Source organism: Lepidochelys kempii, chromosome 22 (genome assembly GCF_965140285.1).
Source record: "Lepidochelys kempii isolate rLepKem1 chromosome 22, rLepKem1.hap1, whole genome shotgun sequence".
Taxonomy (NCBI): domain Eukaryota; kingdom Metazoa; phylum Chordata; order Testudines; family Cheloniidae; genus Lepidochelys; species Lepidochelys kempii.
Genome location: NC_136401.1, coordinates 6,284,841 through 6,302,331, shown reverse-complemented (window position 1 = coordinate 6,302,331; position 17,491 = coordinate 6,284,841). Strand labels below are relative to the sequence as shown.

The 17,491-nt window shown below is 47.5% G+C and overlaps 1 protein-coding gene across 6 annotated transcripts in view; it reads right to left on the bottom strand.

Annotated features, from left to right (window-relative positions):
- The window catches only part of MSANTD2 (Myb/SANT DNA binding domain containing 2), a 39,336-nt gene extending 26,524 nt beyond the window's left edge, over positions 1-12,812 (bottom strand). For 5 of the 6 annotated variants that reach the window (XR_013634890.1, XR_012155945.1, XM_073321107.1 and 2 more), the window contains exon 1: positions 12,267-12,812. Coding sequence is in view for 3 of the 6 variants with exons in the window: in XM_073321107.1 (XP_073177208.1) it covers positions 12,267-12,782 (516 nt within the window). In the remaining 3 variants the exon portion in view is untranslated. Of the gene's footprint in view, positions 1-11,969; positions 12,093-12,266 lie in introns of those variants that run through there. The other variant, XM_073321110.2, reaches the window with a different exon arrangement.
- Positions 12,813-17,491: the final 4,679 nt, after the last annotated feature.

The window sequence follows — 17,491 nt, the reverse complement described above, 5'->3', positions numbered from 1 at the left end:
AAACAGGTCACCCCTCGCCGCTGCTGCGGCATACAGGTACCTCCAGTAGTTTACCCGCCAACGCTGAAACCAAGCTCCCCTCAGCAGCTACAGTTTCCAACCAGTCAATATGGGCACTGATGTCCTTATCCCCACCAGTTTCCCACTGCAGCTATGTTTTCTGAAGCTGTATACCTGACTCACCTGATCTCGTTATGAATCACCAGCGTAGCTAAGCAAAAGTAACAAGTTCCCTGGAAAAGACTGAAAGGCAATGGGCTGAGGAGCTGCCATACATGCTGAAAGTGTTAACAGAGAAAAGCTCACACAAGTCGGTGATCCTCAGCTTCTCGTTTATTTCTCCAACAGCAAGCAACTGTCTCCAATTAAAGGGAAAAAGTTCAAAGGGAAGGTCTTTTGTAGTGCTTGCTAAAAGTTTATGTATGACCAGGTAATGGTCTTACAAATTTTTGCTGTGAAATACTCCAGATCTTGATCAAAAATAGATTTATGACCCTTTGTTTTCAGTTTATTGATTTTTACTGAAAATTTCCCAGATTTTGCCAGAGCTATTATTCAGTTTTTACTGATTTTCACCCATATTTTGGAAGTGCCAGAACTCTCTGAACACAGCTTCCCACTTTGGAAGGAGAGATGGTAGCTTATTAACTGGTCTCTCTCCTTCTGGAGCCAGGAGCCAGTCCAGACTTTGGGGGAGCCAATTCAGAAGTATCAGAATGACTTGAGCACTGGTGTATGTATTGTTTTCAATCCAATGCTCAGCACATACGTGTTACCACTGTTGGAGATGGTTATCCGTGCTATCAGCATTCAGAGCAAATGAAATGTTAGTGAACTACTTTTCGTGCTAAAATGGGTTCAAAATGAAAAGCTATCCAGTTACATTTCAGAATGTGGAAGTTTAAAACAAACAAACAACTTCAAACAAAAGATACAGGAGAAGAATATTTATCCAGAAAATGCCCTTTAATTTTGTAATAAGACACTAAAATTACCAGGAAGTTTTAAACAAACAAAAACACCCAACTGAAAACAAAGGGCCGTAGATATGCGCTAGCCCAAGCAGAAATTACAGGCTTGATGCAAGAATTTCTGAGTGAAATTCTCTGGCTTCCGTTAAGCAGGAGGTCAGTCTAGATGATCATAATGGTCCCTTTAGGCCTGAAAAAAAAAATTCTACATACTGGATGAAAAACATGGATGATCTGAATTTTTGTTCTGCTCAGGCGGGTTGTGCAAGCAGGTTTTTATTTTATTTTTTTTTAATAAAAGACAGTTTGGTTGAAAGAATGGAATTGTTTTCTGAGACCAGTAAACTCTACTTCTGGTATAAAGTTCGGAACGGTGGGTAGAGCCCATCCAATGAATGGTACATTAAACATCTTTATATTACTAAACTTCCCATCTCAGAAGTCCTCTTGCCATGGTAGCAGATACAAGCAAAGCAACACAGAGGGGACTGAAAGGGTTTGGAGTTTAACATCTCTGTACTAGAAATACTTTCAGTAACTAGTGCCCTGAAGAACTTTTTAATGAGAGGATGATTCAAGAGACTGGAATTAGTGTCAGAGTCCAACATGCTTACTCAAAATTGTCACTAGAGCCTATAGGGAGCAAATACCAAAATCCAGTTGAAAACCATCCTGGCAGAACAAGAAGTTGTAACACTGATTCTTCAAATTATTCATCTAGATCTACAATCTTGATAGTGTGCGCTCAGCTCAGAAGCTTCAAGCAAGCAGTTTCTATTGGGGACACTTGCCTCCTCCCCATTGCTCTGGAGTTATAAGGCACAAAAGGGACAGATGCCAAAACCACCATCAGTTCTATCTATTAATTCAGGAATCCTTGCTGACCCTTTGAGAGCTAGCCATATGACTTTCTCTCAGCAAATAAATAAGTAGTAGTCAACCTTCTGCAGGCAAGCAGGGCTTAGTTAAGAGTGTCCAGAACTTGCCATAAGACCACCAAGTCCAAGTTATAATGCTGAGTAAAGGACCAGAGTTCCAAAGGACCAGAGCAGCCTTGCATAGTTCAGCAAGAAAGAATTTGAAAAAAGCAAGTAACAGAGGCTGCCTTACACCTATCTGAATGTGATCCAACCCCCAGAGGTGGCTGAACATGTGCCAAGTTGGAACAGTCAATTATACACAGACTGTGAAAATAAATCACCCTGTGGGTTGAGCAGGACTGACCCTATCTCTTATCCCTATGAGCCAGAGTGACCAAGGATGTTTGGATTGTTTTGGTCTCATTTAAATAGCTAAGAGTCTTCTGTCCACACTAGGGACCCTGATGTGAAAAAACACTTCCCTCGATGCTACTAAGGCTTGGAGAACAAAACCAGCAGGTTGATGTCCAGCACCAGAGATCACTTGAGACAGGAATCTGGGGTGAGGAAACGGGACTACTCTATCCAATGTAACAGTGTAAGGGATGTCCACTATCTACTACAATAGCAGAGAGGATGCTGTCTTTACAGAGATAGAAGAGATAAGGGGAAAATGACCTCATGAGCTCCATTTGCCTCTGTCCTGAGATCTGAACTTTATGCAGTCCATGGGAACACAGCTCAAACCCATCAAAAATGGTCATTTGTATGGTAAGTTAAGACTAACAACCCGCACACAAGAAGATAGAAAGCTGAGATAGCTCTGACTTATTTTGGACCACCTCAGATCCACCACTTCTTGATTTGCTCTTAGGACTTATTTGGTCACCAGATAGCCCTCAGACATGCTGAACTTTTCTTCCATCCTCAGTTCATTTAACTAAAGCAGTAGTTTGTTAGTGATTCTCATCTGCAATGGCTGAGGCACATGCTTTAGACCCCAAGGAGATCCAACTGGCTTGATTTTTTCCATCAGTGGCAGCAGCAGTAGCCAGAGCTGCTGCGGAGTAAAACCATTCCTATCCTCTGAGGGACTTGATATTAGTAGTGGAGACATTGTCAGCTAAGGAGCAATGAGAAGTCCACAGTAATGCCTGAAGAAAATTAGAATGATAGGAAGTTTTGAAGTGTCTACTTACTAACCTATCATGTCTGAGATGACAGCTCCGGAGAAGCCAAATTGGAAGCAGCAGAATAGCAGCTAGACCTCATCACCTTTGAGGATGGAGATCTAGACCTCTGTCTAGTCCATTTCCACAAAAGTTGAGGACCCATGGCTCCATAAGGATGAGGCAGTTTGGAAGATCTCCACAAGTACAGAAGGCTTTAGAAAAAAAAAGGGCAAAGATGGGGCAGATGCATATTCAGGGAAGAGACCCTTGCTTGTTATCCAGCCCAGTGGAGCAAGCAGAATAAGTCCCAACTTAGTCAAGGCACCAAAGAAGTCTGGCATGGACTGTCAGTGCCACCCCTCATGGCAACACAACCATCAGTGTTCCTAGGTGCTAAGGCTCTGGTGGCAAAGCCTGAAGTGGAGTAACAGGGGAAGGATTCCCGCTACAGTCGAAGACAGACAACAGAAAGTCTTACTGGTACTAATGGAGGCATTAATGAGTACAAAAAATGCTTCAAACTTGGTATGAGGAACCCATCTAGGCACCAATATCATGGCAATAAGCACTAAACAGATCTAGATCTGAGCATGTGACTGTAAAAGGAAGGGAAAAAACTAGACTCCATATCAATGAATTACTTGAACTTCAACACAGCTACCATTAAAAGCATTCCTTCCTTGTGTCAAGCTGTATCTCAAGATACAGCTCCTTGAGCAAAAACAAAGCCATGGTGCATTAGCTCATGCATTTGGGGCGAGCTGGAGGGGACGATTACTTTCTTCACCAGATCTTTGCTACTGCACTCTCACCTGCTGACCAAGACATTGTGCAGACTACTTAATAACAGTCCTTAAAAAGCACTAATGGTGATCTTTAATGAATAAGGGCATCCCAGAGTGGATTTGCTTGCCTTCAAGGAAAACACCCTCCATACTGTTCAAGGGCCATCAAGGATTACTTTTCAGATGCATTCCTCATCCTAGACTGTATTAGGGCCTCCTTTATACCTTCCTATCAAATTCCTTCGGTCTGGTCATGCAGGCAGATTTCAAGGGCAGCTCCCAGTACAGAAGTGACAAAAAGCACTGCTGATAGGTCAAGCCTCTTGGCTAGCAGCAGAATATATGGCAGTAAGGGCCAGCATCATCTAAGAATTGAGACGTGGTGGATCAAATAGAACCATGAGAGCAGAAGCCACTTTGGCAAAAAGCTGAAATCCTCTGCAGATGTTGCTTCCATCCATTCCTCTAAGTGCTTCTCTCTAACATGAGATCAGCTGTTTCTGACCTGGGTTGAATCACAGCTGGTTCATCATGCAGATCACAGTCCCTGAAGCACTGGAGAGCAAAGAGACTGCTGAGAGCAGGAATGATGGGGAGGGGACATTGTTCAATATTAATGCCTAGGTGACACTACATCCTGTTGTGACTCACTTGTAGCTTCACAGGAAGCCAAAGAGAGCAGATGTAATGGAACCCATGCATTTCGCGGCTCTTGGAAGTAAGCAGACCAGCATTAACCTCTGAAAGAAGGCCTTACTCCAGCATGAGGCTCTTTCATCCACCCTTAGAAGAACCTAGAATTTAGTCAACACCATCAAGAGCTGCTGACATACCGGGATAAGCATTGACACTTTGACCTGAGGCATCACTAGAGAGCTATTAGCCTCCATTGAGAACATACACATCTGAAACCAGATTGTCTGAGATCATGGAAATGTGTGGAATTCAGTTAATGAAAGAAATTACACCAATACCACCTTCTCAATCTTGCCCAAAACCAAAAAGTTAGACAGGAAAAGGTAACAGGCAAGACCACAGTCTTAGCCATCCTTGCTCAAGAAACTAATGTAGATGTACATTTAGCCATATAAACAGAAACCCACAATTCCAGTGTACCACAGTTAACTTTGCTCTGAATTTGTGGGTTTCATTAGTTTCAGGTGCATCCAGTAAATTCTGAAACACTTAACAGAATGTAGAAGATGACAGAACAGAAACATTCAATCTTCCAGCAGCAACTATTGCATCTTGGCCATTCAGATTTTTACCTACCAACAAAGTAATCCGGAACATCATTGTCAAAGACAGGAGGCCCAAATAATAGTCTGCCTTAATTAGTTAAGGACACATAATTAAAAAAGTGAACGAAGTGCCAATAGACCAACACTTACGGAATTATTCATGTGATTTTTGTCACCTGGGACAGACTATACTATCCACTTGGAAGTGACTAGTGCAGATTACCCTGTATATTTCAATATTCTTGTAGTCAATTTCCAGAAGAAAGATTCCTCCATTGTATATTTGCGTAAACAGACAGGGCTCAGTCACCTTGGAGAAGTTTATACCTTGAAAACCTTAATATTAAGAGTTCTGAAAAACAGGATCTACTCATAGTTTGAGGACATACAACAATTATCAGCAATAGCCCACTGCAATCTCCAGGAGCTGCTCCTCCACCATAGTTCAAAAAGATGTCCACAAGGAAGTTCCAAAACTCATCCCAATCATTGCTGTATTTGTCTATTGTAATTTCCCCCCACCTTACAGGTGCCACCAGGAAGAACTATTCTCATCTATTCAGAGATACAGGAGGTTCAGAAATTGGTGATTATTCAGAGGAGAGCTACAAGAACGATCAAGTCCTGGAAAACATCTCTCACACTGAGAGACTTAAGGCATTTAAATCTATTCAGCTTATTGAAGAAAAGGTTAAGAGGTAACTTGAACATGGTCTATAAGTATCAGCCCAGGGAGGATACCATACAGGGCTCTCATCTATCAGACAAAAGGGGTAAGAGCCAGTGACTGGAAGTTGAAGCTAGAAAAACAGAAAACAAGTTTCAAATTTTTAAAAGTGAGTAACTTGCCACTGGAACAGCTCAATAGAAGATGTGCAGGATCACGATTTGAAATCTTTCATTTAAAAGGGGATGCCCAAGAGATGTGTTCTAGAGTTAGTGTTGGTCACTTTAAGTTAATATTCAAATACAGATTGTTGTTTCCCCCTTACTTGTATCTCTCAGTCATCTAGCAGAAGACTTTCCAACGCCAGACTGGGCGTTTTTTTCTTCTGTGATTTAAACCACATCTGGAGATTAAATGGATCAATCATAGGAAAACTGTTTAAAAGATACTCTTACAATTAAAAAATAAAATGTCTGCTGAGAATATCTGAAGACCAGCAGAAATCCACCAAACAGTTTGGAGCGCGGGGTATGATTGCTAGACACAAGTATTCAGCTAAGATCATGGGAATCACGTGGACAGATCAGTGGAGGTAGTTACTCTGTAATCTAATCATCACTTGAGTTGTGTCATAAGTTCTCTTCCTTCAGATCAGCATTATACAGCTAGAGATCAACACTAGGTTGGCCACGCAGGGCTCAGTCACAACAGTGGATAGATATAGCGTCAGTATTTTGTAATGGATTCATACCCTAGCTGAAGCCAAACAGTGTGAAGTAACATCTTATTGGACCAAATTCTGTGGGTGAGAGAGAGAAGTTTTTGAGCTTTCTTCTGACCTGAAGAAGAGCTCTGTGTAGCTCAAAAGCTTGTCTTTCTCACCCACAGAAGTTGGTCCAATAAAAGACGTTACCTCACCTACCATGTCTCTCGAATACAGAGGTGGGCCACATCTGGCCCACAGGACCATCCTGCCCAGCCCTTGAGCTCTCATACGGGGAGGCTATCCTCCTGCCCCTCTCCTGCTATCCCTTCTTCCCTGAAGCCTCAGCTTGCTGTGCGCCAGCATGGAGGGGGCTGCACTGCAGGGGCAGGGGAGAGCAGGAAGGGAGGCTCACCTGCAGCCACAGGGGAGCAGGCAGGCAGTGGGAGTGCAGCAAACACAGGCGGAGGACTCGGGAGGAGCATCGGGCGGCCGCATAGCCAGCCGGAGAGAAGTGGCGCTTTGAAGGGGAAGCCACCGCTTCTCTCCGGCTGCGCAGCTGCCCCTGCTCCTCCCGAGTCCTCTGCCCATGTTCGCAGGGCCCCATTCTGAAAGGGGCTTTGGAGGGGGTGGTTTGGATACGGAGTGGGGTCACAGGAGGCCTGTCAGGGGGCAGGGGTGTGGATAGGGGACGGGTGAGTCAGGGAGCAGGGGGGATTGGATAGGGGACGGGGGTCCCAGGAGGGGGTGGTCAGCGGACAAGGAGTAGAGGGGGATTGGATGGGTCGGGATTTCTGAGACGGGCAGTCAGGGAGCAGGAAGTGGAAGGGGGTGGATAGGGTTAGGGGAGGCACAGCCTTCCCTACCCAGCCCTCCAAACAGCTTTGGAACCCCAATGTGGCCCTGAGGCCAGAGAGTTTGCCCACCCCTGCTCTAATATCCGGGACCAACATGGCAATACTGAATACAACAATGGCAGATAAATAGTCCATTTATTAAAAAACTGAGACAAATTCAAACAAATTACCAGCATCAATACAATGTTAAGTTGCAACTCTGAAGGGTACTGTCCACCTGGAAAGGCACATTAATCTGAAAGATGGTGATAGTTGTCGCTACAGTAGGTACAGATAAACTGACACAACTTAACATGAAAATTCTGTCTGTGAGTCAAACATATAAACACAATGCTGTCAAATGCACAAGATAAACAATTTTTCCTTTGCTGAAGAGTGTAAATGTTACTGGAGGAGAAATTGTTTAAAAGGATTTTAAGATGTATAAGATTACTGCAAAGTATTTTTTTAAACTGATATAGGTATACTATTTAACAGTACTCTTTTTCCCTTCTAAAAAGTCTAAAAGCAGAACCTTTGAACATTTCTGCTGTTTTGGCCAGAGGAGATTGACTGATCTAAGATTTCACACACTGTGCCCACTGTCACAGTGCATCTATATGTATTGTTTTTAGTGATGCATTTAAATGTTAGGACTGGGATGAGACCACATAACCCAAGTATTGTAACTCAGTTATAACTAATCCTGAGGAACACCACTTTCACGAACACATCAGCTTTTGATCTTCACATTATTGTACATACATCAGTCTGACAATGCAAAGCACTATATAAAAGCTCAGTTTTTAGGTAGTTAACCTGAATCGCAAAGCACAGAGATTAAGAACTAAGCTCTTGTTCACTCTCTAATGCAGAGAGAGTTTTAGGTGAAGGGAAGATACATAGTCTTAAAAAATAAATTTGTACTTCATGCAGGATGTGGGATGTTTTGTGATAGCTATATTCTGGAGAAAGTTTTTTTTTTTTAATTCTGAATCAAAATCAAACAGTAGAGACTCTCTCTTCACATTACTGCACCAGGGTAGCTAGGCCAACGCCATGTAAACCACTTTGCCTGGTTTCTCTACTGAATAATTTTTGTTCACATACAAGTGAAGAGTAACTGTAGTACAGGGCAACAACCACATGTATTTTAGCAAATAGTTCTTCTGTTAACATGAACTAGGAGACCACAGGCAATTTGAACAATCAGTAGAAAGTATCAATGACCAAGAAATGATAAAATTAAGGATATCATTTAAAATTTATAGAATAGGGAAAATACGTGCTCAAAAAAAATCTTTTGGGATTTCATTGATCTGGAAACTAAGATCTGAATTTTCTGTGCTTCGTGGTTACCAAGCCGATTGGTCCAGAGAACTTCCTAGACTGCAGGCCAGATGTGCATATGTGGAGAAAAGTATATGCAGATGTTAAAAGACAGGCGATTTGAACTGTAATCATGCTTTGCATTTTACCCTAATTCAAACATGATGCATGTATCTGATACAACTGAAAAAGGGAAAACACTATTCTTCAGAAGAGTGGGCTAAATGAGTTCGTGGGTGGAGGTGAATCAAGATTCTAGATTCCATGGAATTTAAGTGTTTGAGGAAAACCAAAATAAAGTTTTTGTTTAAAAACAAAAAGAAAAGTACTTGTGGCACCTTAGAGACTAACCAATTTATTTGAGCATAAGCTTTCGTGAGCTACAGCTCACTTCATCGGATGCATGTAGCTCACGAAAGCTTATGCTCAAATAAATTGGTTAGTCTCTAAGGTGCCACAAGTACTCCTTTTCTTTTTGCGAATACAGACTAACACAGCTGCTACTCTGAAACCTGTTTAAAAACACTAAACATAAATCTTGACTTAAGTGGCATCCCAAATACTTTATGTTTATACACTATAGTTGCAACATCATTAATTTTAGTTTTTGTTCAATGCATGTCAAGGGATACCAGTCAAAATAGATTATAAAAATCAAAGTGGAGGTTCGGCTATAACTTCATTTAATTAAGTAATTTAGGCCGACATTTCCAAAGGAGCCAGGCATCCACATCTCACTGAAATTCCATGGGAGTTGGTATTTTAAAGCCAGAAAGTACAATTGTGATAATCGGGGATCCTAGAAATCGGACTGCCCGGGGAGGGGCGGGGGGGAGGAGACGACACAAAACATAGAATGTGTGTTTTTACGGAGAATCTTTAGTTTTTACATTTTGTGGGAAAAAAATCCATACAGTAGAACCCTGTTTATCTGAGCCTCCATTATTCAGCTCTCTGTATTAACTGAACTGGGGCCGAGAGCCCGAGTCCTGTCACCTGGGTCTTAGCTCTCTGGGTTATCTGAATTTTTGATTGTCTGAGCTGGGCCTGATTCCAATTAGATCAGATAAATGGGGTTCCACCGTATCAATAAAACATTATGTTCAACTAATATAGCGTGGCTAGGAAAACTAAAGTTCAGACTGTTTTTTCCATCAGAGAATTTTTTTTTTTAATATTATATCATGGAAAACTAGAATCCCTGTGATCATCTAGCCTGGTGTTGTGCATAAACAGTCCAGAGAATTTCACTCAGTAATTTCTGCATCAAGACCAACACTTGGCTCCTTTGAAAAAAAAAAAAAAAATGCCAGCCCTGGTTGATGCTGGATAATTAGTGAGAAAATTCTGGTTTTGAGCACCCCAGCACTATCCTGAATGGTCCTCTGAACAGGTTTTCCATATGAGACTCTCATCCTCCCAGATGACTCTACTAAAGAGCATCGTAACAGCAGGGTTCCAGGATATGCAGAAGATTAGGTATCGGCATGATCTCACTGTCACGCATTAAGCGCAGTTATGGAATGTGTTCAAGATGTAATAAGAATGCACCAAAAAAAGTCATCGTCATGGAGTAAGGGGCAGCAGCTGAGTCACATTACTGGACAGCAGCAACACTTAGCTGCTGTTCTTCACCTGTCCATTTTGGCAGCAAGCCTTAGGCTTAGCCTCTCACAGAAAGTGTATCAATGGGAACCACTCTCACAAAAAAAGTAAATCAAATGGTTTTAACAGATACTAAGGGTGTATCTTCACTGCCAACGTGAAAGTGCTGCCGCGGCAGCTCTTTAACATGACTGTGTAGTCGCGACACCAGCGGTGGGAGAGAGGTTTCCCACCACTGTAAAAAAACAAAGAACTACCCACCCCCATGAGGGGAGTAGCTCCCAGCGCTTGTGCACCGTCTACACTGCCACTTTACAGCGCTGAAACTTGCATCGCTCAGGGAAGTGTTTTTTCCACACCCCTGAGCGAGAAAGTTTCAGCGCTGTAAAGTGGCAGTGCAGACAGGGCCTAAGTGATACTTTCTAATGCTTAGAATAGCCTACGCAGTTCATTATAAATGTATCAGATTGATCCAGAAGGGTCTATAGACAAGTATCTGACAAAAATGCTAAGTGATGCTGCTGGAGATATCGCTACATGACAAGTCCAAGCCTGATAACAGAAAACCTTTAGTTTTTCTCAACTGCTTATCACTGTGATACGTAAGCATGAAATAATGTAGCTAATTCATTGACTTTGCCAACCTTGATCATTTCAGGCTAACAAAGTTCTGTTCAAAACTTTCAGTCTAATTGGAAGGGGCGGGGGAGACTCTTCCTAGAAATAAGCTTAGAACAGTGTACGTGAATGGACTTAATCATTAAAACGTTCACTCTGGTATACAGATACATTTTTTGGCAATCTTTTGACCTGTTCAAACCAACAGGCTCACCCAAACCAAGTGCCCCAAATGCCACTAAATGTGACAGCCTTTCACCACAGAACCTACTACGTAATGCTCTTGGGAAACATTACATTTACTCCAGAGTGTGTAACTAGTACAGCTGAATTAATCCAACAGTCTTCCGCAGTCACTGCATAAGATTCCCTCCACATCCTGTAGCAACCAAGGCCTGGTCTACTCTGAAAAATTACATCGACAGAGCTATGTCTTGTAGGGATCTGAAAAATCCACACCTCACAGATGTATTTAAGACAATCTAATGCCTGTGTAGACAGTGCTAGGCCGACTGAAGAATTCTTGTTTCGACCTAGCTACTGCCTCTCAAGTAGGTGGACTACCTACAGCAATGGGAGAATCCCTCCCATTGCTATAAGAAGTGTTTATACTTAACGCTGTAGCGTTTTAAGTGTAGACACAGCGGAAGACTGTCATGAAAGAAAGCTGGACAAACAATGCAGCCCTAGTGAGGAGTAGTTTTAATTAATTTTTCACCAGGTCTAGTACCTATAGTAAAACTAGAAATGCACATGTTGCAGGGAAGTCCAGTTGATTTACACAGCAAATCCTTGGAAGATGCCCAAGAATAAGGGACTTAAAGAAGTTTTACAGTGCATCAAATGACCAAGTAGAAGCATAACACCAGCACCTGCTTCAAGAAACACAGCTATTTTCACCATATTTATGACCTGACTAAAACTCTTGCAAGAAAAGTAGCCTGCAAGAGATTTCCCGCCCCATGAGAATAGGATGGTTATCTGAAGTTCAGGATGCTCCGAAGCAAGACACCCAGCCTGCCTCTGGAGCCTCGCTCATCACGACATGTGCATGCCCATTCCCCCGTCTGCCCCAGAGTCCCAGACAAGGGGAGAAAAGCCCTGAGGAGGGAACACTGCCTCCCCGCCAAGCAGAAAATCCGCCCGTCCGTCCCTCCGTCCATCGCTCAGGCGACCACAAACCAGACACGACTCCGCCGTCTGCGTAGCGGCCGGCTCGCAGCCCGCACCAGGGCCCCCCGGTGCCCCACCGCGGGGCCCGCCGGAAGCAGCCGCCCGCGGGCCGGCCCCGCCGGACGAGCCCCGTGGCGGAGCTGCCGGCGCCGGCCCCGGGAGCTGTCCACGGGGTCAGGCCGGGACGCGCCCCGCCAGCCCCGGCGGAGGGCGCGGGCCCCCTGCCCCGGCCGGCGGGGCGGGGCGAGGCCGCGCTGCCCAGCCCCTCCCGGCCGCGGGGCGCCCCCCTGCCCGCCCGGCGGGTACCTTGATGCGCTCGCGGCACTGGGACGGGGTCCGCTCGTAGCCCAGCTCGGCCAGGGCGCGGGAGACGCGCTCGTACATGGCGGGCCCGGGGGCCTTGCTGCCGAAGACGGTGCCGGCGCCCTCCAGCTGCTGGTACCGCGCCTCCACCAGCCGCTCGTTGCCCCACACCGCGATCAGCGCGTTGGTCTCGGCCGGCGTCCACGACATGCCCCGGCAAGCGGCCGCGGCCGCCGCCGCCGCCGCGCCGCCGCCGCCGGGAGAGAAGGAGACGGAGGGCGACGCGCCGCCGCCGCGGCCCCCCGCCCCGGCGCCCCCCGCCCCGGCCCCCGCGGCGCTGGCAGAGCCCGGCCCGCCCGGCCCCAGCGGGGAGGCGCCGCTGGGCGTGGAGGGGTCGGAGAGGCTGGGGTTGCCGTCGCTGAGCGCCCCCGGCGAGCCCGGCGACAGGACCTCCATCTTGGGGATCTTCAGCGGCGACTCGGCGGCCGGGAGCTGCGAGGAGCCACAGGGCGCCGCCATATTGGAGCTGCGGAGCCGAGCGGGCGGAGATGACGCGCGCCCGGGGGCGGGGCTTCCGGCAGAGGGGAGGAAGGCGGGAGAAGGGAGGGGGAGAGCGCGCGCGCGCGCGCGGGAAGCACGTGCCGTGGGCTGGGGAGCGGGTGCGCGCGCTCGCGGGGCGCTCGAGGGCAGGGCGGGGCGGGGCTTCCTGGCCGCGGGGCGGGGCTCCAGGGCCGCGCGGGGGGGGGTGTCTTTGGGCTTGGCTGCGCCCGCTCCCTGCGCCCGTCTAACAGCGAACCTGAGACCAGCGTCGCGCCTCCAGGCGGGGCACCCCAAAACCCTCAGAGAAGGGGCGGGGCACCCCAAAACCGCCCCATGCCCCGCCCCTTCTCTGAGGCCCCGCCCCTTCTCTGAGGCCCCGCCCCTGGCCACTCCATTCCCCTGCCAAGGGGTGGGGCCGGGGGTGGGAGTTGGGGGGCAGGAAGGGGCTGGGGGTGAGCCTGTCAGAGGGCAGGAGGTGGCTCGGGGCTGGGGCAGGGGGGTGCGGTGCGGGAGTGGGTGGGGAGCCTGGGCTCCGGGAGGGAGTTTGGGTGCGGCAGGAGGCTCAGGGCAGGGGGTTCAGGGTGCGGGCACTGGATGTCTTGGCTCCCTGCGCTGCCCCTGTCTGCGGGCGCCGCCCTGCAGCTCCCAATGGGCGCGGTTCCTGGGCAATGGGAGCTGCAGAGCCAGCACGTGGGGAGCGAGCCCCCTTACTGTCCTGGGAGCCAGGGGGACATGCCAGCCACTTTCAGGAGCCACGCAGAGCCTGGTAGGGAGCCTGCCTGCCCCGCTGCGGGCGGCAAACCAGACTTTCAATGACTTTCAGCAGTGCTGACCAGAGCCGCCAGGGTCCCTTTTCGACCAGGCGATCTGGTCGAAAACCAGAAGAGTGGCAACCCTACACCCTGACCTCAGGATTGGGGGCCTTCTGCAGCTGCTAGCTAATGTCCTGCAATTCAAGAGATAATAGTCTATGCTGCACTGCTGACAGTTCGGGGTTGAAGCCCTACTGATAGTGTGGGGAAGTTGTTGCAGTTGCACATCATAGAATTTGTTTTTAACCTTTTTTTCGGGGGCGGGGGGAGGTAAACATTCCATTGAAACACTAACAAAATTATTTAAGTTGCAAGGTGAAGCACTCAAAAGTTAGGTAATACCAGAGTTTAGGTTGCCTGAGCAATGCCAGACCTGCTCCCTGGTGCCTATGCATTGTGATACAATCACTAATGACATGATCAGATCCCCAGTCGCATTCAGGGTGGACACATAAGGGGTAGAACTAACATTGCACTGGCAACTATAAATCTGGCATTTCCTAACTTTCAAGGGCTTGATTTGCAACCTAAGACCATTCCTTTAGTGTAGCTTTTTGGGTGTAATATTTTACATACATGGAATGAAGGGCTCTGCAGATGGGTATATTGTTGCAAAAGTCAGGTGGTTTTTTCTGTCTTGCCACACTCATCCGTTAGCATCTGTCTTTGTAAATCCCACTAATTCTTTAAAAACAAGAACAGCAATTTTTCATCTGTCTTTTATTTCTCCTTGAAGTTTGCCTTTGGCCTCAGGTAGCCCAGGAGGGATGGTGGAGGAGGGAAGGAAAATGCCACACAGCACTTTAAAAGTTTACAACTTTAAAATTTATTTTATTTTAATGCCAGCCTTCTGTTTTTTGGGCAATCCTCTGTGGTGGAGGCCCCCCACCGCGTTCTTGGGCGTCTGGGTGTGGAGGCTATGGAACTTGGGGAGGAGGGCGGTTGGTTACACAGGGGCTACAGTGGCAGTCTATGCTCCACTTGCCTTTGCTGCAGCTCAACCATACACTGGAGCACACTGGTTTGATCCTCCAGCAGCCTCAGCATTGAATCCTGCCTCCTCTCATCACGCTGCCGCCACATTTGAGCTTCAGCCCTGTCTTCAGCCCACCACCTCCCGGTCATTTTATGCTTTTCTGCACTCTGACATTGTCTGCCTCCACGCATTCGTCTGTGCTCTGTCAGTGTGGGAGGACGGCATGAGCTCAGAGAACATTTCATCACGAGTGCGTTTTTTTTTCTTTCTAATCTTCACTAGCCTCTGGGAAGGAGAAGATCCTGTGATCATTGAAACACATGCAGCTGGTGGAGAAAATAAAGGGACAGTGGTATTTAAAAAGACACATTTTATAAAACAGTGGCTACACTCTTTCAGGGTAAACCTTGCTGTTAACATTACATACATAGCACATGTGCTTTCGTTACAAGGTCGCATTTTGCTTCCCCCCCACCGCGTGGCTACCCCCTCAACCCTCCCCCCTCCCTGTGGCTAACAGCTGGGAACATTTCTGTTTAGCCACAGGCAAACAGCCCAGCAGGAACAGGCTCCTCTGAGTGTCCCCTGAAGAAAAGCACCCTATTTCAACTAGGTGACCATGAATGATATCTCACTCTCCTGAGGATAACACAGAGAGATAAAGAACGGATGTTGTTTGAATGCCAGCAAACATACACTGCAATGCTTTGTTCTACAGTGATTCCCGAGTACGTGTTACTGGCCTGGAGTGGTAAAGTATCCTACCATGGAGGACGCAATAAGGCTGCCCTCCCCAGAAACCTTTTGCAAAGGCTTTGGGAGTACATCCAGGAGAGCCGCGAATGCCAGGGCAAATTAATCCTTTCATATGCTTGCTTTTAAACCATGTATAGTATTTTAAAAGGTACACTCACCGGAGGTCCCTTCTCCGCCTGCCGGGTCCAGGAGGCAGCCTTGGGTGGGTTCGGGGGGTACTGGCTCCAGGTCCAGGGTGAGAAATAGTTCCTGGCTGTCAGGAAAACCGGTTTCTCCGCTTGCTTGCTGTGAGCTATCTACAACCTCATCATCATCATCTTCTTCGTCCCCAAACCTGCTTCCGTGTTGCCTCCATCTCCATTGAAGGAGTCAAACAACACGGCTGGGGTAGTGGTGGCTGAACCCCCTAAAATGGCATACAGCTCATCATAGAAGCGGCATGTTTGGGGCTCTGACCCGGAGCGGCCGTTCGCCTCTCTGGTTTTCTGGTAGGCTTGCCTCAGCTCCTTAAGTTTCACGCGGCACTGCTTCGGGTCCCTGTTATGGCCTCTGTCCTTCATGCCCTGGGAGATTTTGACAAAGGTTTTGGCATTTCGAAAACTGGAATGGAGTTCTGATAGCACGGATTCCTCTCCCCATACAGCGATCAGATCCCGTACCTCCCGTTCGGTCCATGCTGGAGCTCTTTTGCGATTCTGGGACTCCATCATGGTCACCTGTGCTGATGAGCTCTGCATGGTCACCTGCAGCTTGCCACGCTGGCCAAACAGGAAATGAGATTCAAAAGTTCGCGGTTCTTTTTCTGTCTACCTGGCCAGTGCATCTGAGTTGAGAGTGCTGTCCAGAGCGGTCAGAATGGAGCACTCTGGGATAGCTCCCGGAGGCCAATACCATCGAATTGTGTCCACAGTACCCCAAATTCGACCCAGCAAGGCCGATTTAAGCGCTAATCCACTTGTCAGGGGTGGAGTAAGGAAATCGATTTTAAGAGCCCTTTAAGTCAAAATAAAGGGCTTCATCATGTGGACGGGTGCAGGTTTACATCGATTTAACGCTGCTAAATTCGACCTAAAGTCCTAGTGTAGACCAGGGCTTATAGTCCATTATGACCAGATAGGCTATTTTCCTAGAGCAAACAAATCAATTCAGATTCTGACCCAGGGAAGAAATTCTAGGTTGTCTATGCTGTGCCACAGACTCAGACCGTTGGGCATGCCTGAATCTCAGGTGGGTTCCACTCTTGCTCGCCATTTTTATCAATATCACTGTTCATCTGTGGCCAAAATCCAATTTATCCCGATCTTCCTTTGGATTGGCTCATTCCAAGGTGCCCTTCCTGTGTTCTCACCACCACTTCCCTTCTTAGCACTGAGGGAACACAGTTATTGTTCCTTTCCCAAATAGGCCTGTAGCAGTAGCTTTAAGGGCAGTCCCTTGGGGACCAACATGGTGCTACTCACACGGGACTCCAATGCCTGGTCACCATGACGTGCCAGGAGCAGGGCTGTGGAGCTGTAGCCCTCTGGCTAAGACACACGGCAGTTCCAGTCTTTCCAGGGTAGCCAAGTCCAAAGCCAAGTTACAACAAGGGTCTCCAAAGAGAAATGCCTGGTGAGTCTTCAGAGGGTGTCATGGGGTCCTAGGTCCGGTCTATAGCCCAGCTCTGACAAGTCTCTTGGGAGTGACCCCTTTCATGCGCCAGATCCCAAGGACCCACACAGTCCCACCGAGGCAGGCCTGTGGCCTCCACAACTCCAAGATGGGGCCTTCAGCCCCAGCCATCCCTGTCTCTCCTTGTGATGAATGCAGCACAGCCAGATGCTTGTTTTGGGCCCCTCCAGGGTGCAGTGCTTTCACTGAGTATTTACAGGCAGCCTTTTCCAAACAAAGGGACCATTTCTTAGTCACCTGGCTACAGACTCTGAACATCCTGAGGTTAGCACAGAGAGGCAGAGTTATGCCAGAGATCATCCTGGTCAAGCCAGTGTCATGAGGGGCCAGCCAAGCTGTGAGGGAGTCTGTCTCTGGCTCTCTCTCCATCCTCTCCATCTCCCCAGGGCCGCAGGCTCCTGAGACCCTCTGGACGAGCAGTCCTCATTCCAGTCCCTTGACACCTTGTTTTTCCGCTTGGTTCCCAAGCCCTG